Below are 27,939 nucleotides of genomic sequence, written 5' to 3' on the forward strand. Positions count from 1 at the left end.
AGCCACATCCGGGTTCCACGGCAAGTTCGAGCAGCGTGCAGGCGGAACCTTTCTGTCGCGCCTTCAATTAACTTGTGCGGCGGGGACCCTTTAGGCCTTCACGCCCCGCTCTCCACGGGCGCTGCAGTTTGCTTGGGGCAGGGAAGGCGGGTGTGGGGGTTCTGTTTGCTTCTTCCTTTGTCGTGAGCAGCATGGACGTGCTGGCGGAGGAGTTTGGGAGCCTGACTCCGGAGCAGCTGGCGGCGCCCATCCCGACTGTAGAGGTGAGGGCCGGGCGCGCGGGGAGCGGAATGGGCCGGGACGAGTCCTCAAGGGGCGTTGCCCCGAGAGCTCTCGCCACGGAGGGCTGCGGGCCGCGGCTTCTGCGCATGCTCAGTACTCCGCGCATGCTCAGGCCGCCACGTGGTGGGGGGAGGGCTCCTTTCCCCAGCCGGCCGCCGCGTGCACGTAGAAGGCCTGAGTTCTGCCGAGTTGTCAGCTGCCACGCGGCCCTCGGGTCGGACCCTTTTCACTGGTCGCGTGTGTCAGGGGAGGACTGGTCCTCGCCCACCTCGGGGAACATGTTGCATCTTCTCAGGCTTAGAGAGGACAGGGAGGTGCAGGGAGCTTAGGCCGCTTTGATGGGGTCCCGTAGCTGCCTGTGGTGGTCAAACCAAGTCGTCCGAATTGCAGACCAGTTTTCCTCTCTTTCAACTTGGAATTCAAGTTTGGGCTGCAGGAGTATTTTAATCACCCTGGAAACTTACCCAAAATTTTGCCTAGGTGTTTTCTGGGGAGTAGCCCCATCGCTGCCATCCGATGATGAGAAATTAAGGATAACTGCCTTACCGTGAGCTGCCTGATGTTGTTCAGCTGGTGACATAATTTTATTTTCTGGAAAGCCACGTGTTATAACCTCTCTGGGCCTCAAAATCTTCCTTGGTATGGAATGAGGGACTGGAGAAATGAGGCTTGAAACGATAGGCGAGAGATTCCAGGCAGAGGGAAGAGGACTCTTTGAAACCCCGTAGGCAAGGCTGGCTGATGTTTTTGAGGAGCTAAAATCCGGTAGTACTAGAGTGGAGAAGGGTAGAGGAGAGCTGAAAGGTGGAGGAGAGGTAAGGGTCCTGATTATGCAAGGTTTTGTTAGACATGTGAGGGAGCAGTGAGATGCTGTTGAAGGGTTTAAGCAGAAGAGTGATGTGATCAGTGAGTCTATTATAAGAACCTCTTTATAATCATTTGGCGGGTTAATGAGGTCGAATTATAATCAGTCCATCAAATTCAATCTGTGAGTGCCTGCAATACACTGCTGATCGTCATCAGGCAATATTGGATTTTTAACTCTTGAAGAGTTAATATTAAGAGCACTTATTGTGATCTAGGCTCTGTTTAAACAGGCCTTAGGTTATCTAATTCTCTGAAATAAGCACTGTTTTTACCACATTTTGCCAATTAAGATTTTTGAGACCCAGAAAGGTTAAGTAACTAACCCAGTGTCAGAAGGCTGCCAAATGGCTGATCTGGAATTTGGGCTCTGGAAGTCTGACTCCAGAGTGTTCATCCTTGAGTGCTAACTGGATTCCTTCTCCAGAGAGCTGAAGGAATAAGCCTAAAGGATTTATATTTCTTGCCTGAATTTGCCCAGCTATGAAGGGACCAAAATCACAGTTCGAGTCTTCTGATTTAGGAATAACAGTTCTCCTTCCTGGCCCTCTTCCCAATCCACATCCCATCTTAAGGGTCCCGCCTACTAAGTCTACTCAAGTCTGAGACTTCATTCCTGCTCTTCTCCCACGTCTGAGTCACTGTCATCTCCTACTAACGAGGCTCCTGATTTGTCCCCACTCCAATCTCTTCTCTCCTCTCAGCCATCGGTTTAAACACAGAACACACAAATACGACCGTATTGCTCCCTTGCTTAAAATTCTTCAGTCTCTGCCTATTGCTCTTGGGCAAAATCTAAAGTCTTTACCATGTTTATAAGGCTTCCCTCAGTCTAGGCACTGCTTACTTCTCCAGCCTCTTTTTCTGTCTCCTGCCCATCCCTGAGATCTTTCTTCTCTTCTTTTGTAGTTCTTTCTGATCTTTCTTTTATTCCTCTGTGTAGACTTACATACAATAAGCACATGAATAATGTGTCCCATTTCATTGGTTTTCACAGTCATCTATACCCAAACAGCTACCACCCAACACAAGATACAGAGCGTTTCCATCACCCCAGAAAGTTCCCTTTTCAGTCCCACCACTTGTTGAATTCTAGCGTCATTGATTAGTTTTGCCTGACTTTTTTTTAAGACAATCTTTTTAGAGCTTTTTAGATTCATAGCAAAATTGAGAGGAAGGTACAGAGATTTCTATATTCCCCCACCTCACTTTATACTTGAAAAATGTTTTTACTTTCTCCAGCTTGTCTGCCTCCCTCCCTGGCCGCTTCTTCTGTCTCCTTTGCTATAGCTGCCTTGTGCCCCTCATCTCTAAATGTTGGAGTGTTCTTGATCTCACTTCATGGAACTCTTCTCCGCCTATACTCTTTAGGAAATCTCTTCCATTACTTGGCTATAATTACCATCCATTTGCTAATTTATATCTCCCTAACTGATATCTCCAGGCCACTCTTTTCCCAAGTTCCAGGCTCATATTTGTTGTTTTTTTGACATCTCCACCCCAATGTCTAATAGATATCTCAGACTTGACATGCCCCCAACCAAATTCCTGATAGCCCCTCCACACCTAAACCTGTTGCTTTGACAACATTCCTGCTTCCTCATCTCCATAAGTGGCGACTCTGAGGTGTTATTCTTGACTCCTCTTTCTCTCAAAGTCTCTATCTAACCTATTATCAAGTCCTGTTGGCTCTAACTTCGCACTGTGTCTCCCAGCTAACCGTTTCTGACTACCTGTACTGGTAGCAGCCCGGAGTATTGCAGTAAGCTCCTAAATGATCACCCTGCTTCTAACCCTGTCTGTTCTCAACCCAGCAACTCAACCCATCATTTCACCTGATGCAATTAAAATAAGTCACATCACCATGTTGCTTTTTGCTCAGAACCTTCTCGTGCTTCTCATGTCACTCAGAGTGAAAGTCAAAAATTTTACAGTTGCTGCAAGGTCTTACCTGATCCTTAGGCCCTTAGTGAGAAACCGAGTTTAGACTCGGTTCTACCCATTTGCCAGATTTCCCATTAGCAGATTATGTGATTCATGAAAGGTGTCTTATCATGGTAGGCTATTTACAAACCCAGGAAGGTTATAAAAAGCGGGCCAAAGAACTCCAGACCCATGGCAGTCTGCAGCTGTTTAATGTAGGAGGTGGACACCATGTGTGTCGTCCGTCTGCTGCCCTCAGATGAGCTCTGACCATGCATTAGTTGAGAGAAAATGGAAGGGAGAAAGAACTCAGGAGACCTGGGTTCCCCACCGGATTCTGAAGCTTACTTTCCCTTTCTCAAACTGGCAAACCCCATTTAACTCAGGAAGTGTCATGAGAATAAAATGAGGAAAAGTGCTTGGAAGCTTGATCATCAAGAAGATATTAAATTCTGTTCTATTTAAGAAGTCTGTGGTGTGCGCATATATAGACGTATCTGTGTCTACCTGTATTTCTGTGCATGTACACACGCACATACATGATTTCCATAAAAGTGGTTACAATGTAAAAACTGTTCTTTTTGTTTTGGTTTATTTTCTTTTGCTTCCTATGGTAAAGTGAGTCATTTTTGGTACATTAGAATAATTTCTTATAGAAATATTGTGGTTGCTAGCACAGAATTCTGATATTCTTGTTGTTTTCCTGTTACAGGAAAAATGGAGGCTGCTTCCAGCATTTTTAAAGGTAATGAACATTTAATAATAATTAGTTATTTTTCTGGTGAAAAATCAAGAAATAAGTCTTTTTTTAAGATTAAATTTTTATCACCAAAATTTTTTGACTATGTATAACTGTGTACCTTGCTAGGTTTTGGAAATACGAGGAATTACAAGGCGGTATCCCTGCCTAGGAGGTTCTAGTTGGGGGAGTGGTAATCTAATTTTAGGGACAGGAAGTAGTGTATCTGGTGTCATGGCCGGAGAATAATATAGACTGAAGTGCTGTTGGCAAAAGAGTGATGCCACAGGTGTTCAGAGAGAGCCTCCCAAATGAAGTGAGACAAACCACATCTTAAGAGGAAAGGATTTAACTAAGCTGAAAGGTAGGATGCAGAGAGCCGGCTTAAGAGAGCCAGCTTAATAGCGGTGCTTGAGAGGGGCCTGCCCAGGGTCTGTAGGAAACAGCGACCAGTCTGTTTGACTGGAATGGATGACTGGATAGTCCGAGGAACTGCTGAATATAAGGGTGTAGGGCTTCAGTTCAATTTTAACGAGCTTCTTCTCAGAAGCAGGGAGTACTACAAGTGAAACACCACTTGGCACCCAGGCGGATGGCTGTAGTCGGAAAGAAAGATAGTAAGCGTGGATGAGGATGTAGAGAAATTGAAACCTTTGTGCTCTGCTAGTGGGAATGTAAAATGTTGCAGCCACTTTGGAAAATAGCCTGGCAGTTCCTCAAATGGTTAAACAAAGAGTTACTGTAAGATCCAGCAAGGCTGCTCCTAGGCGTCTGCTCAAGAGAAGTGAAAACGTTTGTCCGTGCAAAAACTTGTACACAAATGTTCATAGCAGCATTGTTTATAATAACCAACAAGTGGAAACAACCCAAATGTGTGTCAACTTATGGATGGATACATAAAATGTGGTATATCCATATAATGAAATATTATTGGGTAATAAGAAGAAATCAAGTGCTGATACATACCACAACATGAATAATCTTGAAGGCATTATGCTAAGTGAAAGAATGGAGACTTGAAAATTGAGTTTTCAATTAAATTTTGTTGACTTAGTTCTGTGTTCTCAGCAGAGGGGAGAGTGCTGGGAGATGATCCTGGGGGAGCTGTCAGGGCCTGATTTCTGACCCAAATTGGAAGCCATTTTAAAGATTTTTGGCTTTTTTCTAACAGTAATAGGAAACTATTAAAGAATTTTTAAGTAGAGGAGTGATCAGGAATGAAATAAAATGATAGGTCAAGGAAAGATTTTTTTTAATGTTTAAAAAAGGGTATATAATGTATATTTTTTATATAAAAATATATCTTCATATTATTTATATATTTATATATTTTGTATTATAAAATTTAAATTTTATAAATTTAAACTTATAAGTAATGAATTTATAAAATTTATATTATAAATCTATTTTTATATATTTATATATAAACTATATATTTTTTATATAAAAATAATTATAACTTGTTTTTAAAGGAACTATACATAAGCATAAGAGAAGGGGTGGTATTTATGATTCAAAAAAGAGGATGTCATCGATGGCACACAGTCCAAGAAGAGATAGAAAACTTAGTAGAGACATAAGACTGTGGTTATTTCATTCATTCATTCAGTCTTGCATTCATTCATTTAAAGTTGGGCAGACTTTCTTGAAATATACTTGTCCGAGAAGGAAAGTGTAGAGATTTTAATATGTAACTGAAGACAGGAACACAAAGCTTGTAAGGCTACCAGTGCTCTTGGCCAACAGAATCAAGGCTCAGAATGTTAGGCTGGGATGACAACAGTGCAGAGGGACAAATGTAAATCCTGGTACTTAGTTTTGCACAAGTACCAAATGGGGTGTGCTTAACTTAATAGCATTTTTTTGTGAAAATAAAATTACCTTTTGAGTTTTAGTTGATGAACCATAAATGTGGCCTGTTTCTTTAATAGCAGTGGTATAATATCCAGAATGAGGGAGGTGGCAGCCCCCTGTACACTGGTCAGACTGTCCAGAATGTTGTCAGTGAGTTCAGGGTGCTCATTTTAAGAGGAACATGGACAAACTGGAGCAAGTCCACGAGGAGGCCGTTGGCTGCTGAAGGGTCTGGAAGACTTGCATGGGAGAAATAGTTGAAGGGCCTGTTCAGCCTGGAAGTGAGAACGTGAAAGAGTGATGTGATAACTGAATGGACTGTCCTAGAACATTTATTTTCTCCAGAAGAGACAATTAAGTCCATGGGGTGGAAACTGGAGGAAGGCAGACCTCAGGTCATTATAAGGTTGAATTTTTTCCCCATCAATCAGGACTCCTTCAAAATGTGATGGTTGCTTTGTAAGCCAGTGAGATCCCCAATCAGAAAGTGTAATTAAAGCAAAGGTTCTATGATTATTGGTTAGGAATGTTCTAGAAGTGTTGAACTAATTGTGTTTGAAAATTAATGTAAAGAAAATAAACATGCACAGTCCTTTTAAATCTTAAGATTTTGGAGTCTGTGTGTTTGTTGTTCCAGCGTTTTCCATAGCAGCACACAGTACTATCTGTGCAGACATTTCTGACTTCTGAGATGAAAAGGAGGTCACTCTTAGCTGGTATCTGATCTTCGGTTCCCTGAGTTTCAATTTAAAATGCAATTATTTTCAGTTTTCTTAATAAAGATCTTTATTTTTTCCCACTTCATTCTTCTATAAGTGATATAAATAAGCCAGAGTTTGGATATGTGAAAATCATGAAATTGCCCATAAGGGAGAAAGATAAAGAATATAATAGGCATTTTTTGAGGGTTGAAGAGATAATGCTCAATTGCTATATTTGTTTCTTGGATTTTTTTGAAAATTCAAAGTATGCAGAGTAAATCCTGCCTTATTTATTAACTTGAGGGAGTCAGGTATATTCGAATACTCCTATCTTGAACTCCAAAGATCAGGTTGCTTCTCAAGGAGGAAAATTTGAGGGTGTACTAGTAAGATGGAGGAGAAATTCAAGGAGGGTACATAAATGTGAAGTTTTACTAAATAAAAGTCAGGGATTGTTTTTCTCACTTTGGTTTTGAGAAAAATTTGATGATCACCTATTATTGGAGTCTGTTATATAATCTGCTACTTTGTTGCTAACCTACTTTTTACTTTTTATCTGTTTAGGTTAAAGGCCTTGTGAAACAGCATATAGATTCGTTTAACTATTTCATTAATGTAGAGGTAAGCATCAGATCTTAGAAATAGACGTAGCTAGGAATTGATTGGAAGCCAGAGTCTTTACTACTGTTGTTCTTTCCACTGCAGATAAAGAAGATCATGAAAGCCAATGAAAAGGTTACGAGTGATGCTGACCCCATGTGGTACTTAAAGTAAGGAATCAACTGCTGTTAATTGGCTCTTTTGATTCTATCTAAGATTTTTTAAAGTGAATGTAGTTGCTATCAAAACTCTTTTAAATAATTTTCATCTGTTTAATAAGAAGTTAATTGTCAAGTGCTCAGTTTTTAATTGTCACTATCAAGTACTCAATTTTTAGTTGGTAAACTATAACAAGTAGAGTTTGTTTGAGAAGTTACTGAAACTATTAGGTTTTAAATTTTTTTAAAACAATTTTAGATGTGGAGAAAAATTACAAAAGTAGTACAGAGTTCCTTCCCCCAGCTTATCCTAATACTATCATCGTACATAACCAAAGCACAGTTAGCAGAACGGAGAAGTTAGCATTGATACAATACTATCCACTAATCTGGAGATCTTACTAAAGTTTTCCCATTAGCATCCTTTTTCTGGTCCAGGATTCAATTCAGGGCCCTACGTTGTGCTTAGGTGCCATGTCTCCGGAGTCTCCTCCAGTCTGTGCCAGCTCCTCCAGCTTCCCTGGTCTTTCAGGACCTTGACACTTTTGAAGGATTCTGCTCAGTTGTTTTGTGGAAGATCCTTCGATTTGTGTTTTTATGATGTTTGCTTATGATTAGATTGGATTATGGATTTTTGGCAAGAATACCGTAGAAGCGATGTTTTGTCATTTTCACTGCATCATATCAGGGAGTGCAGAGGTCAATATATTTTATTAGTAGTGATTTTCACTTTGTTCACTGATTAAGGTAGTATCTTCCAAATTTCTCCACTGTCAAGTTGCTATTTTTCCTTTTGTAATTAAGAAGTATCTTAGGGGGAGATCCTTTGAGACTATGCAGATATCTTATTTCTCATCATATCTTATCCACTAATTTTAGCATACATTGATGTGTCTTACCTATAACTGTTATTGCTGTGATGTTTGCCTAATGAGATCCTCTATTTCCATCATTCCTTCTACATTAATATTGGAATTCTACATAAGGAAGAGATTTTTCTTCCCTTCATTTATCTATCTATAATTTTATTTATGTCAATATGAATTCATGGATATTTATTTTATTCTATGGATCATAATCCAGTACTATCATTATTGTGTGGCTCAAATTGCATGGGAAGATTCTTCAGGTTGACTCCTGTGTCCTTTCAACACGCTCCTGTTAATATTTCAAGCACTCCTTTGCTTTTTGGCACCATGAGCTGTGGTTCATCTGGTATTTTCCCTGTTCCAGCCTGGAATCAACTGTTTCTCCAAGGAGCCCTAGTATCTCTTATTGGAGAATAGTTTTTAGAAATTAAGGTATGGATACTAAAGCCTCCGTAGACAGAGCTAGGAAATATATGTGTGTATACTAACACGTGCATACACACGCACCTGTATTTCTATATCCTCTCCTCTTTTATACATATTAAAAACCATGCATACTGATACCCCTGATTGTAATCCAACTCTACAAGACTCATTCTAACCTTCTGTCTTTCCTTCTTTGTAGCTTCTATCCCTGACAGTGAGAAGCCTAGATCATTATCCACACTATATTTACTTAGTTATTCAGTCCTAGAATATACATAAAGTAGTTTCAGAGTTGTTCATTCATGCCTCTGTGAGAGTGAAATTTACTAAATGGAGTAAAATATTGGTATACCACTTTTGTATCTTTACGGTATCGACTCAAAATGCAGTTTTCCAAAGTTACTTTGATCAGTCTTCTGTCACACCTTTTCAGTGCAGTTATGTTATGAATTTGTGATGCAGTAATGTTTGTGTTCCATTTGGGTTCGCCCTGCATGCTGATTGATTTTAATTATGCATTTATTTTTTGGGTATCTGAAACACTATTATGATTGTACAAGTTAGACCTATAGAAAAAAGTATGTTAAGGAAATTGGCACTCCCCTCCCAATTCCTTCCACCTTCTTCCCAGGTACTTCCTGTAGGTAACCAATCTCAGTTTCTACTTTCTCCTTCCTAATAGGAGCAACATTAGCTTCCTAAAAGCTAATGTTGCTTTTGTACAAATGAGCATATATATTTTTTCCCCTTATATCCTGTTTCTTAATGTGAATGATAGCTTACTGTAGATACTCTTTTGCCTTTGCTTTTTTCATCGGGTATCATTTTTAGGAGCTGTATTTCCAGTATTTTTGTAAAGAGATGTACAGTAATTTTTGAAAAGATATTTTGATAGCTTTCCAAAGGAGGGAAAATACTATCTGTACTGTCACTTCAAGAAGATCTCCAATTATAATTTTTAATTTGTTTGTCATCCTTAGCGAGATAAGCATTTGTCAAAGTATAATCCTTGCATTTGGGAGGAAAACAGCTTGTCTGTTTATTTGTCCTTTGAGGGGGTATCGTTGGTAATGGAATAATTTGCTTTTCAGATATCTTAATATCTATGTCGGGCTTCCTGATGTGGAAGAAAGCTTCAATGTGACTCGACCAGTGTCCCCTCATGAGGTAATCCTCAACCTTACTTTAACTGGATTTGTTTGCTTTTAGTCAAACAGTCTGTGCCCTTAATATTTATTCTTAAAAGATTTAAAAACAGGAGAAAAAGTCTTATGAGGCAAAGACAACCAAAATAAATAAGCACTTGTATAATACTGTAATATATTAGGAAGCAGTTCTGCACTATTTAGTTTTTCATTTAATCTTAATTAACTTGCACTGTTAATAACTGTGTTCTGTTTCTGAGCTTTCTAGCCATCTTTCCTTATGCCCCCTCGCCAGCCACTTTGCCTGGCGTGGTGAGCTGCTCGTCGCACAGGGTACTTGTTTAGCACATTTTTGAGGGTCAACAGGCAATGTGTCAGGCAGAGGAGCCTGAGGACTGGGAGCTCACAGTCTAATAGAAGAGATGATGCGAAGAGAATTTAAATACCAGGGTTTTGACAGAGCTACAGACAAAAGCCTATAGAACAGGCCTAGTTATTGGCTTTTAAAAGATTCTAGCTTTCTTTTCAAATTCATCCACTCAGTGTCCATAATTTGGAATTGATTTGGGAAAGGAAATGATTTTTGTAGCTATGTCTGGTTTGTGCTAATGTAAAGCTAAAATGGCAATTAGAGAACGTAGCACAGGAATCTTTATTAAGCAACAAGTAAGGTATTAGAGTGTTGTGGCTGTCTGCACAAGGTTAAACAGGAAGTATGATCAAGTGACCAGACATTTATAGGGGCAAATTTTGGTATTAGTCACCAAGTGTTGATTGAACATTTATTTTGTGCCGCAGCATTGAGACATACCAGAGAAATGAGACACAGTATCTTTCCTCAAGGAGTTCATAGTCTTGTGGGGAGATTAAAATAGCAAACATGGAGACAGACACACCAGGGACTGCAGACTTGAGTGCTCAGAAGTGTCAGGTAGATGAGGTCCATATGTGACGTTGTGTTGAATATGCAGTGGTGAGGACTGGAGTGTTGGAAAGTGCGTGCCCAAGTTTGGCTTTTCTTACCTCTGTTTTGCTAGAACTTTCCAATTTTTCAAGAACTAAGCAGCCAGTTAGCAATTTCCAAGTCGTCTTCTAAACTCTGTTATTGAATTCAGAGAAGGAGGAAGACAAAGTAGTTTCAAGTAGTTCGAGAAAGCTGAGGCTACAATTGTCGGTATAATTATGCTTCCTGATATTGAAAAAAGCTACATGGGTATTACCACAATTAGAGAGAGAGGGTGCAGAGATTACTGAGGGATTTTTGACTCGTGGAGAGATGGGGGGAGTGGGAGAGCAGGAGAGTGGGCAGTCACGGGACCTGCAGCACAGTTGGCAGGGTGCAGCTACTGCAGACTGGACCAGCACAGCCCTATTCCTGCGAAAAGAGAGAGACTGAGAGAGACAGAGGGAGCTACAGGGATCGTTTGGGGCCTAGGGAATGGATCCCCATTTTTACCACATTGGCTGAGTTTCATTGCCATTTGAAGGGATAAGTTTGTTAAAATCCATGAATGTTTGCCTATCATGGGCATTACTTTAGTTTTGTTAATAAAATTGAGATAATATTTATATAATAGCTGTATACCAAGGTACCTTTCTAAAAGTATATATTTATACTCATGGGAATTAAAATTATTCTCATCCTCATTTTATATGCTAGGAAACTGAGATGCAGAAGGGTGATTTAAAACTTAATTGGTATAGCCAGAATTTGAACACAGGCAAGACAGTCCGCACTCTGAACGACTGTGCCACCCTGCCTTTGCTCCGACCTGAAGGAGAGGGCTTGATCTAATTGAATATAAGATAAACAATTTTTATTGGTTAATAATAGGGATATCTGGTATTTTTAAATCCCAGGCACAGTTAAAAAGGCTGGAAAAAATTTAAATCTTAACTATTTTTGGTTCAGTAGCAGCCAGAGAGAGGATTCAGTACTTATAAATTGCATGGTGGATGTTTAGAGAAATTCTCTTTTTGAGACTACAAGTCACCTGATGACCATCAATATAATGGGAAAGTCATTGGAAGATTTTGATGGGGTTTCCTATGTTTATCATGGCTGAGGCATGGGCATCATTTCGAGAGTCACTGCCATGTAAAGCTAAAGCACACACCAATTTCTAAAGTTCCACAAATGATTCAGGAATTATTAGAATGACGTGATGAATGATTTGTGCTATAGCATATCACTTGCTAAGGAATTTTGTCATATAGTTTATTTGGAGAAGAAAAGGAAGTATAGTTTAAATTTTTTAGTTCGTGTATGTGTATACTTTAGTTATTATACTGGTTAACTGTTTTGAATAAGCCAGCCACATTGGTTACCTTCCATGGACCCATTTGCAAGGAACAATCTAATTGTTTCAAAGATGTGGGAGCAGACTGGTGATGGTGTCAGATCAGTGAGAATTTAGTGTTCCATTCCTGGGCTGGCAGGGCCAGGGATGCTGTGGCGATGTCTAGATCAATAGCTGGTGTTGCTCCCCTCAAGAAGATGGTAGGCTCATAACTCCCAGTGTCCTAAGGCAGCACATGGAACAGCTCAGTGTTCTGTGGAGAGATCACAAGTGGGCTGTATTTCTACTAGACACAGAGCTCTTGGACCCTGCCAGGACCCTTTCTGTTCCCGCGAGGAGCAGTGACTGTCTGACTGTATTTCAGTGCCGTCTGCGGGACATGACGTACTCGGCCCCCATCACAGTGGATATTGAGTATACCCGAGGCAGCCAGAGGATCATCCGCAACGCCTTACCCATTGGCAGGTGAGAAATGACGTCCGTGTTGGAGCCACGCTGTCTGCATTCCAGCCCTGTGACGTGACCTTGAGCAAGTACTGAAGTTCTCTGCCCCATTTCCTCACCTGAAAAATGTGGGAAAGGGTGCCACTTCATGGGGTTATTTAATGGATTCCATGAGCCAGCACAGGTAAAGCACTGGGAGCAGTGTCCAGCGTATAGTTGTGGTTATTAGTTTTGAATTGTGAAATTTTTTCTGTAAAGTTAAGGGGAATGCTTCCGTTCCCTCCTGTGACTCCAGGCAGTTCGGAGCATTAGGTAAGGTAGCATTTCAGTGAACTCTCCTGGGCTGGTCTTCTTGATGGATTCATGTATCTTTTAAGTTTGAGTTTTCCTGGAAGTTTGAGTGTTTCCCATGTAGCAGTATTTAAGGGAGAAGTTACTTATTGCCCAGAACAAGCTAGGAAATGATAGCCAGCATTAGCTAGCATTTTTGCAGTCTGCTTTTCCTAATTAGAGAAATATATTGACTCTCCTATAGAAATGGACATAACCCACATTAATAATAATAATAATAATAATGCTTAATAATGATATTGGACTTTAAACTTACTCCAAATAATTCCCATTCAAGTGTTTTTCCCTCTTCAGAAGTGCTAGAAGCTTAATAAACAGTCCATTTGTTCAACAAATATGCACCAGCTTCCTGTCATTTGTCGTGCAGTGTGCTAGGTACTCAGGTAAACAGAAGATAGTTAAGATACAGCTCCTGTCAGCTCCGGTAAATCCCAGCTGCCAGGGAAGGCAGGCTTAAGTAACTGTGGCACCACTGGGTAAGTACTTGGATAGAGAAGTCCAGAATACTGTGGGAACACACAAGTTTAGCAAATCCTTCCCCAATTTCTCCTAAGGAAGGGGCTATTTGTATTGTTTCTTTCCTCATTCTTCAGTAAGGAAGATAAGTAGGGATATTAAAATATTAATCTTTGTTGTAGCAGGACTGTTTATCAATGTTAAGATGAGAGCTTTTCTCTTTCTTATATGTGGACCACACTTGTGTCCAGTTAAATCTTGGACCACTGCTAAATTCTTACCCAGATGGGGTAAGGAAGATGTGAAGGAAAGATTGGAGAGATAGGAGCACAACCAAAATAGTTGGTAAGATTTAGGGTTCAGATCCAGGTTAAAGAGAAGGCAGGGAAGGGCGTGAATGTAGCTAGTATTTGTTGTATACCTACTGTGTGCCAGCTGCAGTGATGGGTGATTTCATTGGTTAGCCCTGCATTCATAAAAATGACCTCTGTTAATTAGAATGGTTATATGTAGCATGCACTACCTAAATTAAATACATTATCTCATTTAATTGTTTTTTATCTAAAAATTTTAATTTAATCCAAATAACATTTGTACATGGTAACAAACCCAGTAGTGCATAAGAACGTTTGATACAGAGCAGTAGTCTTCCTCCCAAACCTTCCTCACCCCAGTCCCCTTCCCAACCTCATAACCATTTCTGTTATTTTTCTGGTGGTTATCAAGTCTGTAACTTTAAATGCTTTCCTTATACCTTTATTTCTTGATACATCGACCTTAGACAGTATTTATTGACTCCTAATAAAGAAGGTGTGGATTAGCTTATCTCTGTCACCCCCTGTCCTCCTTCCTTCCTCCTCTAAATTTTGTTTCTTATTTTTAATCCTTCTTATGGGTACTGTGGTCATTTTACTATTCCTATATCTTAGTGTTTTGACTTCCTTTTGTGTAAAGTGAGGATATTTCTATCCCTACCTTCCCATTATGGTTTCTTTTTTAACCTGTGGGTTACTTAGAAGACTGTTTTAAAATTTCCGAATTGGTGCTTTATATCAGTCTTTGCAACTTTATGGAGACCTGTTTCTTTTCATACATGTTTCAGGTGTGTTTGGAAGCAAGGGGTATTCTCTGGTTATTTTGTGTCCTTGTCTATGTTTTTCCTTCAGATTGAGCTTGCTAATTGTGTTCTTTAGATGTTATGTATCTTCACTGATATTTGATTTTTTCGTTCTCGGTTACTGGTAGAGATGTGTTAAAATCTCCCACTATGCTGGCAAATTTATGCATTTCTCCTTACCTTTTTGTTTATTTTTGCTTTTTGAAGTTATGGTATTAGATGCATAGGATTTAGAATTTTTAGGTCTTTCTGGTGAATTGAACCTTTTATTATTATGTGTTTATTTTCTTTATCTCTTATAATATTTTTTGCCTCAAAATTTATTTTGTCTGCTCTTAATATAACCACATCTGCTTTCTTTTGGTTATTTTTATGGCATATCGTTTTTAAAATCCTTTTCTTTCTAATCTTTCTATGTCTGTAGTTTTTTGTTTTTTTTTTAAAGATTGGCACCTGAGCTAATATCTGTTGCCAATCTTTTTATCTTCTTTTTCTCCCCAAATCCCCCCAGTACATAGTTGTGTATTCTGATTGTAGGTCACTCTGGTTGTGCTAATGTGGGATGCCTCCTCAACATGACTGGATGAGCGGTCCCATGTCCGCGCCCGGGATCCAAACCGGTGAAATCCTGGGCTGCTGAAGCAGAGCGCGCGAACTTAACCACTCCGCCACGGGGCCCGCCCCTGTCCATATGTTTTAGCTACATTTGGAGTAAACTGCATAGGGCTAGATTTTTAAAAACTTTACCTGAGGGGGATAGCCCTGTGGCCAAGTGGTAAAGTTCACGTGCTATGCTTTGGCAGCCCAGGGTTTTGCCGGTTCGAATCCTGGGTGCAGACATGGCACTGCTCATTAAACCACGCTGAGGTGGCATCCCACATGCCACAACTAGCAGGACCCACAACTAAAAATATACACCTGTGTACCAGGGGTCTTTGGGGAGAAAAAGGAAAAACAAATCTTTAAAAAAAAAAAAATTTACCTGAGAATGTAGTCCATTTACATTTATCATGTTACTGATGTATTTGGATATACTTCTGTCAACTTATTTTGTACTTTAAATTTGTCCAACTTGTCATATATTTCAGTTTTTTTCTCTTTTTGCCTTTTGGATTAATGGAAGTTTTTTTTTTTCCTTACTCTCCCTCAAGAGGTTGAAAGTTGTATACAGTATTTCTGATTGTTTATGTTTAGTTTATAAATTTTAAAATACATACTTAACAAAGTTTGAAAATAATCAATATCTTTATTCTCCTCCTGGAAAGAACAAGGACTTAGAAAGCTTTGGCTTGTTTATGTGCCTTTGTTGTGCCAAATTTTAGTTCTACCTTGGTTTTTTTTTTTTTTTCAGATGTACTTTTTTTTTTTTTTAAAGATTTTATTTTTTCCTTTTTCTCCCCAAAGCCCCCCCGGTACATAGTTGTGTATTCTTCGTTGTGGGTTCTTCTAGTTGTGGCATGTGGTTTGATGAGCAGTGCCATGTCCGCGCCCAGGATTCGAACCAACGAAACACTGGGCCGCCTGCAGCGGAGCCCGCGAACTTAACCACTCAGCCACGGGGCCAGCCCCTACCTTGGTTTTTTTTTTAGCACATAAATCAGAATTATTATTATTGTCTTAAAGTTAATATTTGTTATAGTTACCCACGTTATTTACCATTTTCTTTGCGTTACCGTACACGTTTGCCTGTCAGATTCTCATTCCACATTTATTTTTCATTTTCCTGAAGTGCTATCTTTTAGAAACTCTTTTAGTGAGGGTCTGTGAGTAGTAACTTCTCTCAGTTTTTGTCTGAAATTATCCTTGTGTCAGCCTCATTCTGAACGATGGTTCAACAGAATGCATGAATCTCGGTTGACAGACAGTGTCTCTCAGCACTTGCAGTGATCACTCCACTGGCAATCCTTCCCTTTTTGGGAACTTGCCTTTTCTTCTAGCTGGGTTTTAAATCATCTCTCTGCCTTTGGTGTTTTGTATCTTAACTGTGTTTAGGTGGAGCTTTCTTTTTTTTTTTTTAAGATTTTCATTTTTTCCTTTTTCTCCCCAAAGCCCCCCGTACATAGTTGTATATTCTTCGTTGTGGGTCCTTCTAGTTGTGGCATGTGGGACGCCGCCTCAGCGTGGTTTGATGAGCAGTGCCATGTCCGCGCCCAGGATTCGAACCAACGAAACACTGAGCTGCTTGCAGCGGAGCGCGCAAACTTAACCACTCGGCCACGGGGCCAGCCCCTAGGTGGGGCTTTCTTTTTATTTATCCTGCATAGATATTATTGTAAGGATTTATGGCTTTTACACATTTTTAAAACTTCTCAGCCGTTATCTCTGAATAGGACTTCTCACCCATTCTGTATATTCTCTTCCTCTAGAAGTCAGAAGAGACATATATGAGACCCTCTCACTCTATCCTTCTTTGACTTTTAAACTCTTTTGTATCTTCCATCTCTTTGTCTCTCTGAAATACATTCTCAACTTCTTCAGATCTCTTTTCCAATTGAGTAATTCTGTCTTCAGCAGTGTCAAATCTACTATTATTCAACCTATTCATAGATTTTTAAATTAATGCTTACATTTTTCATTTTTGAAGTTTTACTTAGTTCTTGTTGAAAACTGCCTGGTTAGTTTTGATAGTTAGTCAGTCTCTTGTTCCTTATACTTTGACTCATTGTGCTATTTCTACATAACTAATGAGAATCACTTTGTTTACCGTGAATGAAGAGTTGCTGCCATTTCTGACTTTCACTAAAGCCTGTCTGCAAAGTTCAAGGAAACCAAACATTTGAGTTTTTGTTATCTGTACCAGAAGAGCATTGTGCCTGAGGAAATACTTCATTTCATCAGCTGTCTCATGTAACTCCATTCCTCTGCCTTTTCTAACACGCTAGAGAAGAAGGCAGACCCCTTAGAGATGTTCGTAGTGCATGATTTGTATTCTTCTCACCTTTTTTTTTTTTGCCAGTGACAATCTTTATGTGATATTTTCTTTTGTTTTATTTTAAACAGAATGCCCATAATGCTACGTAGTTCAAACTGTGTTCTCACAGGAAAAACGCCAGCAGAATTTGCCAAACTGAATGAATGTCCGTTAGATCCAGGTAGGTGTGATTCCTCGGATTTACCCCCTTTCCTTTTTTTTTTGCTTTTGTTTTACTGTTGATGTTGTTTTAGTTTTTCTTTGGAGGAAGATTAGCCCTGAGCTAACATCTGCTGCCAATCTTCCTCTTTTTTTTTGCTGATGAAGACTGGCCCTGATGTAACATCTGTGCCCATCTTCCTCTACTTTATATGTAGGATGCCTGCCACAGCATGGCTTGACAAGCAGTGTGTAGGTCCACACCTGGGATCCAAACCAGCGAACCCCGGGCCGCCAATGCAGAACATGTAAACTTAACTGCTGCGCCACCGGACTGGCCCCTGTTGATGTTGTTTTAACATTTTTCTGCAAACACAATAGCAGCCTTTCTGCTGTATGATGAACTTGAACTTGGATAAAACTTCATTCATAAAACTTCTGGAAATTTGGCTCTAACTTTATTCTATTACTCTGTATTTCTGAAAAATATGCTATTTCCTCTTTTATTTCAAGTTTAAAACTTTAATACTCAAGTTCTGAGGTATTGCTATGGTTTGTCAGTCTTTTCTTTGTCTCTGCTCAGTGGTTTCTTTTGGTATGCTTACAAATTCAAGAATAATCTCACGCTTATTTGTCTAGCTGGACTGAACAGACTCAAATAGCTCACTGCAGATGGGTTTAAATGCAGTAAAGGGGCAAAAAAATGAATCTTGTAAGTTTTTAACAATTATTTTTTCTGTACTATTTCTAGGCAGTTTCTTTTGTAAAGTTTCAAGCTTTGCATTTAACAGAAAGCTTCTTTTAATTCTTTAATTCATGTTTCACATTGATTTAATTTATAGTTACTTTAATCTCATTCCTTTGAAGTTGCATTAATGTAGACTCCAAGAAGGTTTTGGAAAGACCTTAACAAGGTAACTTTACTAGACTATAGTAAAATGTTGTGTAAGTCAAATATGTTGCCTTTTTTTTGCTTATATGCTGCAGGTAAAATAAAGTCTCACTTCATCTTATTCTGAATTGTGTGCAAAAAATGTGTGATAATGTTTTATGAGTTTTATTGAATATAGAATATTATTTTGGAAGCCTAATCTTAGTCTACCATTGTCACTGATTTGTTAGAAAACTTAGAGCAAATTTCAGTTTATATTAAAGATTGTTGGTATTTTTGTGCTTAAGAAATCTAAGGAGTAATTTTTTCACATTTTTCACTTGCCTCTTATGTATGTCAGATGCTAATGCTACATAGACCTATAAGATGCATTCCCTGTTCTCAAGAAGTTTAGTGTCTTACGGCTCATTTGTGTAAAATCGGTTGCTGACTGTCATCCAGTCATGAGACAGTATCAGCAAAGCCCTTCAAGTTAAGTGGTGCCAGCGCCGTGAAGCAGTAATTCAGGAGATTACTAAATCACACTGAGGAATGGGTGGTGAAGCTTTTCTTGTTTCCTTTGGGCAGGTGGCTACTTCATCGTTAAAGGAGTAGAAAAAGTTATTCTTATCCAAGAGCAGCTGTCTAAGAACAGGATCATCGTGGAGGCTGACAGAAAAGGCACGGTCGGTGCTTCGGTTACCAGGTATGGAGAGCAGAGATGATGCCCTTAAGAAATATTGTTAATTCCTTTCATATCAGATGGTGCTCTTTCAATATGAGTAACCAGTTATTTCTGATAACAGGCAGCATAATATTCAAACTACCTTTGTTTAATTTATTGTATAAGTCTGTAAGTGTAGAATATTGGTTTAAGATTTTCCGTGATGAAAGTGTGAGACATTATTTGAAAGGCAACTCGTTATTTTATTCAAGTTGAATTTTATGTTTATTCATAGCATTAAAGGAACTTGTAAAAAAGAAATAGAAAACCACTCTTTAGTTTTTCATGTTCCTTTTCAGTCTTTGACCATTTTACATATGTACATCTACACCGAAATAATCAGTATTTTATACTAAACATTTAATGACTTATATAATGGACTTAACATCTTATTGTTAGTTTCCTAGACCAGACTCTTTCACAGTGTACTCATTTTTCTACCACAGCGTCCCTTGTATTACCCGCATAACTTCTTTTCTCTGGTTTATTATCATGTAATTTGAAATTTGAATGTTAATGAGTTCTGGGAATTAAAAACCTTGTGGCATAGTTAAGATGTCAGTGTGCAGGGCCAGCCTGGTGGCGTAGTGGTTAAGTTTGAGCACTCCACTTCAGCAGCCCAGGGTTTGTGAGTTCAAATCCCGAGTGTGGACCTACACACCACTCATCAGGCCATGCTGTGGTGGCCTCCCACATATAAAATAGAGGGAGATTGGCACGGATGTTAGCTCACTGAGTCTTCCTCACACACACAAAAAAACACATGTCAGTGTGGAATAGGGTTTCTCTTCTGACAACCTATAATGAACTGCTTAACTCAGACTTTCTGCATTTTTCTTTCTGATGAAGAGGCAGCTAACAATATTGGCGATTTATTGAGCAGTTACTAGAAGCCAGGCAGTATTCTAAGTGCTTTACATTTATTGTTTAATTGTCACCTCAGCCCTCCAAGATAAGTAGTAGTATCTCCATTTCACAGCTGAGTGACAGGCCTTGAGGTCAGGGTGCCATCAATCATCAGAGGTAGCCAGCATTTGAACCCAAGTCTAATAGTTCTACAACCCGTGTCTTCCCACTGTACACACCTTTTGGAGCCAGGGCAGTTGGGATCTGAATCCCGGAGTTGTTGTATAGCAGCTATGAGGCACTTGGTCTCCATGCTCGGTTTCCTCATCTGGGATCTGGAGACACCACTTCAAAGTGAGTGTTAGTATGTAGGAGATTAGGGCTGATACAAGTAGAGTGAGTAACAGCACAGTGTTCATGGCAGGGGATCGGTCTGTGTTACTGTTGTGGTTGATGAAAGCTTGGGAGTGTTTTTAAATCCATTAGGAATTTTGTAGGTAATAGAGATACCAGTAAAGAGAGGTTCCCTAGTTTCTTTTGGCTTCACAGTAATACCAAGACTGAGGTATGTTTTATTGGATTATAGTTTAAAAATTCATAGTATAAAGGTTGTAATCTATCACAATCTTAATAAAAAAAATTCATAGTATATAAATTCATTTCTTCATAGTTTTCTCATTATGGCATAAGCTCATTTTGAGGTTTTTCTCTTCAGATTTATGAAATTGATCATGAATATGTCCCACAGTGGATCAAAGCAATGCAGCACAAAGTGAAGCAGATCAAAATGAATTGGTGATTGTCACTCATTCACCCACAAAACTGCCACCATAATCTCGAAGCTAAAGAAGCTTTTATGCTGTTTTAAAATGTTCATGGAAGTGTCAGGAGAGGAGTTGTGCATCTTTAAAAAGCACTTGTTAGAAAGGATCTTACCGACCATTATTGATCAGTTGAACCTTACTGATTAATCATATGCCATGTTACTAGCTTGAAACTAAGTGGGGATGCAGCTTAACCAACTTATGTTTCCTTGTAGCTCCACCCATGAGAAAAAGAGCAGAACTAATATGGCTGTGAAACAAGGACGATTTTATTTGAGGCATAATACTTTGTCAGAAGATATACCCATTGTAATCATATTTAAGGTAAGGCTGTGTGTATCTGCTGAAAATTATAAAAAATTCTCCAGCTTATTTGCATGTGTAAGTAGAAATTTGGGCGCTGGCCCCATGGCCAAGTGGTTAAGTTTGTGCGCTCTTCTTCGGCAGCCCGGGGTTTTGCTAGTTTGGATCCTGGGCGCAGACGTGGCACCACTCATCAGGCCATGCTGGGGCAGCCTCCTACATAGCACAACCAGAGGCACTCACAACCAGAGTATACAGCTATGCACTGGGGGGCTTTCGGGAGAAGAAGAAGAAGAGGAAGAAGAGGAAGAAGAAGAAAAGATTGGCACCCGAGCTAACATCTGTTACCAGTCTTAAAAAAAAAAAAAGAGACATTAGAAGTCAAAATTAAAAACCTAGGCACTGAAAAAGAGGAAGATTAGGAAAAAAAAGAAATTTGGAGGATGCGAAGTTCTAGGAGTAGAAAGATTTATAGCATAGATAAGTTGTCAGTCATGTAATATATTTCCAATTAAAAGCTAATAAGACCAGGGGTCAGATATTTTTAAAAGCAGTAATCTATTTTTTTAAATAGATACATTATAAAAAGTTCCAAAGATAAAACAGGGCATATAGTGATGAATAAGCCTCCCACCCACCTGTGCCTGACCACATGGCTCCACTCCCCAGAAACTAGCTTCTTGTGCATGTTTCTAGAGATAGTCTGTGCATATACAGGCACGTAGTATATGGTAGGTTTTTATGCTGTTTTGTTTTTTACTTACATACATTGCACACTGTTTTGCACTTTGCTTTTTTTTTGTAACTTACATCTTAGAGATAGTGTTATGTTAGTTCATACAGAGCTACTGCATTCTTTTGAACAAACTTCCATTTATAGGTGTATCGTAATTTAACTCCGTCAGTGGACGTGTACACTCTTACTGTTATAAAACTGCTGTAATGTCATGTTACACGTGGGCAGCAATATCTGTAGGCTAAATTCCTAGCAGTGGAATTTTCTGGGTCCAAGAGTATGGACCAAGTTGATTGTTCTTTTTTATGGACTTCCGGACTCTGGTGATTTTCTGCATCAACACAAATCTTCATTCTACAACTGTATTTTTTTTTTTTTTCAGCTTCTTTGTGAGTATGTTGGCTTAGAACCTAAAAGACATTTTCCCATGGAGGTAATGTTTAAATGGTGTAGTCTTTTCAGATAATTGCCTATTAGCCCACTTACCCTGCTCTGAGACTTAAATATTATATCCATTCTGTGAATAAATTGTAGTATTCGACATTAGACAAAGCAGGAAAATAGTTGGCATTATGTGATAACAATTCTTCCTCAGTATGTGCAGATTCTATATTTGCCAGTTCTCCTACTTGCTAAAATTTATTTTAACCTCCAAATCAGTACTTCTGGTGCTTTTACAGTTATTCGTGCGTGCACATGTGCCGAGCAGCTAAAAACTTGAGTCATCAACAGGCCCATTCCCAGCTGAGGTCAAATGCTCCGTCTTTGCGTTTCAGCTCTCATCCTATAAACAGTGCCCTTTTTGAGATCTGTTTATTGCCATGTTTTTTGCATTTTTGTGCTTTTCGTTGATGATTTTGCTGTTTAAAATGGCCCCTGAGCATAGTGCTGAAGTGCTGTCTGGTGTTCCTAACTGCAGGGAACGTGATGTGCCTTGTGGAGGAAATGCAGGTGTTAGGTACACTTCAGGTGTGAATTACAGGGCTGTTGGCTGTGAGTTCAGTGTTAGGAATCAACTATATATATTAAATAAGGTATTTTTAACTGGAAACACACATAAAACAAGGTTCTTATTGATCAGTTGAAGAAAATGTAACAGAAGCTCACAGGAACCTAACTGTGTCGGCGTGGAGCAGTGCTTCCGGATTGGTTGACCCAAGCATTTTCAGCAGCTTCGTGGAACATGGCTGCCATGGGTAACGATAATCCACTGTATGCGGGTGTGAAAGGAATTTTGATGACTGGGTAGATTGGAATAAAGAACTCAGATTATTCGAGGAAATACTGAAGAGATACCGGGAGCCTCAGATAATTTTAGAGGTTGGTAATACTCTTTTCTATCATTTAGTTTCACTTCAGAGTTAAATATTTCTGTTCAGCAGTTGTTATGATAGTAGAAATATTTTGGGGGTTGCAGTGAGAGAAAACAGAGGAGCAGATCCTCTGAGGTGGAATTAACAAAGTTGGTTGAAAAAGAAAAACATTTGGAGATAAGCCTCAGAGGAGTAAGAAAGAAGGAGTTGAGTTGAACCTGTCCCGTTAGAGTTATAACCAGGTACCAGAGTGCCGGAGACAGGGAAGGTGGACCTTCTCATGTCAGGCTGGTGTTGGGGGCCAGGCTGTGTGCCTGATTGTTCATAGGCATCAAATGGATGTTGACAAGTCATGTTCTTGAACTCAGGAGATACCCATATTCGAATGCAGTTATGTGAAGGAGGTTCTAGGCAATTTTCTGTGTGTTTACTATAGCTTAATGTGCTTTTGACTTCTCTACATGAGATGGTGCCATGTATTTTCTTTTTAGAATGACAATCATAAAAGCAGGAGCATTATATGTGGGGGGCCAGAGAGAATTCTTAATTATACTTTTTAGTGCCTTTATTCAAGGTTTTTTTTTAAGCACAGAAGTAATTTTGGCTTTTCTTGTAGGGATCGCACGGTATCCAGTGTAGTATCTTGTGTATGTTAGTGATGTTCAGTAGATAAAGAAAATTTTATCTGTGTAGAATTACATCTCCAGCAGAGGGCACTATGTTCCCATGCATCAAAAGGACTTCTTTGAATGTCTACAATGCATGAAGATGCACAGGACTGCTTTCCTTAGTCCCGAAATTATAAATTAACTATACATAGACTCTTATATCACTCACATGGAAAATGAATTACTAGACACATGCATGCATTAAAATCAGAAAACCTTTATTAAATACTTCCTTTTTTGGCTAGGTGGCAAAAGTTTGATAAGACACTTTCTTCTGTCAAATTTGTTTAATATTTATGTTGTATATGTATACATATATAGAACTGACTTAAATCCTTTTTATAGTGGGGCTATGAATTAACAGTGTACATTTTTATGTAACCAGTAGTTGAGATTTCAAACTTACCCATTTCTGATTATAAAACAGTCCTTGCATTGTAAAAATTTAGAAAGCCACTGAAAAATATAACTACAATTTTGGATAAATTTTTCTAGGCATTTTTTCCCTTTCCTTTTGTAATATGCACATCGATTTTATTTTATTTTTTTCACTTAAAAATGAATTGTGAATAGCTTTCCATGTCTTTAAATATGAATCTACTTCATTACTTTTAGAAGGTGTTGTGTAGAAATTACATGTGTGTGTTATAATCTATAGTCAATTTCCTGTAGTGGGTCATTTAGGTGTCATTTTTTTCCCCCAAGTTTTCACTCTTATACACAACCCTGGGTGTCCTTATACATACATGTTTGTGCATGTTGCTGATTATTTTGTGAGACTTAATTCCTGGGAGTGGATTAGATCTTTTTTTAAAAACTTGGTACGTGTTGTCATATTTTCCTCTCAAAACGTATCCGTTACATTCTAATCAGCAGTGTATAAGAATTGAATATTTTTAAATTTTCAGTTCATGTTTTTCACTGTGAATTTTCAGTTTAAATTTCAGTGGCTTATTTTGGTCTCCTCCTGTAAGGATATTTCAATAATCTGATGGAAACTTGTTTGATAACCACTATTTAGACTTTTACATCTGGGAGGCAGCATAGAGTATTGGATAGCTTAGAATCAGACAAATCTAGGTTAAATCCCAGCTTCTCTACTTATTACCTATGTGACCTTAGGCACATTTCCCAATCTCTTTGTGTCTTGGATAATTTATCTATAAAGTGAGAATTTCACGTAAGAGGGTTGTTGTGAAGAACAAATGAGTTAATATATTTTTTGAAAAGTGAGACTGCCTGGAAAGAGGATGCTGATTCTCTTTCCTTAGTTCTCCTTGCGCATTTACTGAGAAGCCCAGGAAAATAAACTGGGATACCAGGAAAATCACATCATTTCTCTTTCTGTGTTGTGTGGCCCTAACACAGACCTTGACAGTCATTAGGACTTGATGGTTGTTGATTGTAACCAACAATTGGCTAAAAGTGACAGAAGCAGCAGGGTTTCCAGATTTCATGCTGAGTCTGAATATGATGGATCAAGCTTTTAAGAACTAGATCAGCCTTATTTATGGACTTGAATCACTACAAAGGTTCTCCCGCCCATGAATCTTCCCCACTTTGCGTTTTGTATTCCCAAGTCTTCAGCAGTTGTGCTGTGGTGGCATCTGGAGTCCGAAAGTTTTTACAGGAAAGAGGATCAAATTTCAAGGGTGCTGGGCACTATTTCTTGGAAACCAACTTACATTGAAATTTTTGATCTTTAAAGAGAAAAAAATCACAAAGCTATAGAGGGCCATCACAGTTCTTTTGTTATCTGCTAGGACTACTTTTGGTAATAAATTGACTTCTATCTACTTTAAAGCAAAATTAGAGATTTCTGAATACGAGCTATTTTAAGAAGTTTTTTCCTTTCCCTCCTTCACATAATATATTTCAGCGTATCACCATTAGCCTGCATATTGTTCTCTTCTGCTTATTGGTATTTTTTCTGTCTTTAAAAGTCACACTTGCAGTCACACTTAGTGGATATCCAAGGAGAGGACTTCATGCCTCTTGTTAAGGAGCACTGCCCTTATTTTTGTTCTTTCTTATTGCTGATTCCCAGACTGAGTGATCTTCTGCTGAAACATATTGTCTCTGCTATTTTTTCATGAGGTTATTATACAGCATTCACTTCTGGCTTATTAGTTAGGTAAAATGATTTCAGATATCTAGAGTACAAAGAGTTCCATATAAAGCTAGTTTTCAGATGTCTAAATTATGTCTGGAAAGCAAAATGGTTGGGCATTTTGCTGTTGTTTCCATAGCAATATATCATTTATTTGAGCTGTGACTTCTGAAGGCTACATAGTCATCAAGTCAGCTTGGTCTTTGGAGTTGGAGCACTTTTGGTGATAATCTGAGTTATCCCCCTGTATTTCAGCGACCTGATATAGGAAGAGTTTAGTCCTTTTAAAGGAAAGCTTTGCCACTGATCATTCTTTCTGCACATATGGTGTCATTTACCTTGTGCTTGGCATATCTTTGCTTCATGGCTTAGAAATGTTTGGAGGGCCTGAGCAGTCTGTTTAGATCTATGTTAGGCCACTCGAGAATTTTATGCAATTATAAAATTACTGCTTAGATTCAGCATCAGAACAACTTGAAGTGGCAATCCATATGTTAAATGAGGAAAGACTTTTTTGTTGTTATTAAACACCAAAATGTGCAATCAAGTATATAGTCTTTTTCACCTGGAGATTACTGAACTAAAAATTAATTATTAAAACAATCTAGGTGGCCTTCAGTTCAGATGATTTGGGTGTTAACATGCCTAAAGAAAGGGGGCTGATCTAGAGAGCTACTGCCATTTCAGCTCTAGGTTTCTAAGTGTGTCTCAGTGCGACCTCCTCCTGCTTTGTCGTTTTGCGTGTGTGGTTAGGTATCTGTCCCATATAGATCTTTCAATGTTTGGGCTTTCCTCTGAGAAGAGAACTGCATGGGCTACAAAGTTTTATGTCAAAGATTTTAGAGAAAGCTGATTAGAATCTACTGCAAATTGGTATTGTTTTTCTTATATTTCGATTTCATTGAAACTCATATAACATTATTTTGAGAGGTTGACAGATAAAAATTAACTTAAATTTAATTAGCTTTTTACAGGGAAGTCTTCTCTTCTGATATTTGTGACTGGCTGCATGCAGACCGAGGAGAAAGTGTAGATAGTTCTGCATACTCGCCATCACCCTCGGCGTAGATGCGATGCAATGTGCTTGATCTAAGGGGAATCCAGCTTGTTTCTCATTTGTTTGAAAATTAGAACGGATCATTTTTTAGGATTGCTCTTCTTTAATCTATGAAAGGTTAATGAATGTGTGTAATTTTTAAATAGTGGAGTTTGTGTCTAGTGTCCATTTGAATAAACACATCATATCAAATTAGAGATAAAAATATGGAAAAATTAAAGTCCAAAAAAAGGGATTTGTGTCCCGTGAACTTCTTTATTTGTTCACTAAACAAAAAAATTTTTGGACAAAACAAGTTATACACTTAAAATTGTTTTTTAAGTTTAAATAGTAAATTTAATTCTAAAAGTTGGTCTGTTAGTTATCTGTGCTGTGTGACAAATCAGTGCAGTCTATGTTGATCAGGGCTTTGGGGGATGCGTGGCTGAGTGGTCCCGGCTCAGGATCTTTCCTGAGTGGAGTTGTCAGCCAGGGCTGCCGTCATCTGAAGGCTGCATCGGAGCTGGAGGGTTTGTCTCCGTGATGGCTCTTGCACGTGATACCATAGCTTCTCACCCCTGGGCCTCTCCGTAGACTGCGTGAATGTCTTCCTGACACAGCTGCTAGCTTCCCCCAGAGGAGCCCTCTGAGAGAGCAAGCAGGAAGCGACAGTGTCTCTTAGGATGGAGCCTCCACAGTCGAACACTGCCGTTTCTACTTCTTTTCTGTAGAAGTGGGTCATTAAGTTTAGCCTACACTCGAGGGGAGGAGAATTAGTGTTCACCTTTTGAAGAGAGTGTTGAAGAATTGGTGACCTTCTTTCAAACCACCACAGTTGGGGTAAAAGGGATAGAACAGATATTTAGCTTCCCCTCAAATCTTCAAAACTTTCAGTAAGTTTCCATCTGATCCTGAAGTATCCAAACTGAATTTACAGAATGCAGACTACTAAAACTCAAATGTAGAATTGTAGAATTTTCAGCTGGAGGGGATCTGGTCGTGCCCTCTCATTACAGAAATGAAAACACTGAGGTGGAAGAGGTGATGTGACAGTGGTGGTTGGAGAGTCTGTGGTTGACGTTCCATCAGACCTCTCTCTCGACTTTGGAGAGATGCCCTTGCCGTTGTGCTCAGGGCAGTGTCCTTGGTGTTCTGTGTTGGAAGCTGGGGTTTGGTTTTCCCTTTCTCTCTCTCGGCGTGGAGAACTGA

The 27,939-nt window shown here is 39.0% G+C and overlaps 1 protein-coding gene across 2 annotated transcripts in view; it reads left to right on the forward strand.

Annotated features, from left to right (window-relative positions):
* The window catches only part of POLR3B (RNA polymerase III subunit B), a 148,607-nt gene continuing 120,668 nt past the window's right edge, over positions 1-27,939 (forward strand). For both annotated transcript variants that reach the window (XR_011502684.1, XM_014865833.3), the window contains exons 1-9: positions 1-263; positions 3,782-3,814; positions 6,928-6,984; positions 7,069-7,133; positions 9,508-9,583; positions 12,226-12,326; positions 17,230-17,321; positions 18,759-18,876; positions 20,780-20,888. Coding sequence is in view for 1 of the 2 variants with exons in the window: in XM_014865833.3 (XP_014721319.1) it covers positions 192-263; positions 3,782-3,814; positions 6,928-6,984; positions 7,069-7,133; positions 9,508-9,583; positions 12,226-12,326; positions 17,230-17,321; positions 18,759-18,876; positions 20,780-20,888 (723 nt within the window). In the remaining variant the exon portion in view is untranslated. The remainder of the gene's footprint in view (positions 264-3,781; positions 3,815-6,927; positions 6,985-7,068; positions 7,134-9,507; positions 9,584-12,225; positions 12,327-17,229; positions 17,322-18,758; positions 18,877-20,779; positions 20,889-27,939) is intronic.

The sequence above is a fragment of the Equus asinus genome, chromosome 4 (genome assembly GCF_041296235.1).
Source record: "Equus asinus isolate D_3611 breed Donkey chromosome 4, EquAss-T2T_v2, whole genome shotgun sequence".
In the NCBI taxonomy this organism is placed as follows: Eukaryota; Metazoa; Chordata; class Mammalia; order Perissodactyla; family Equidae; genus Equus; species Equus asinus.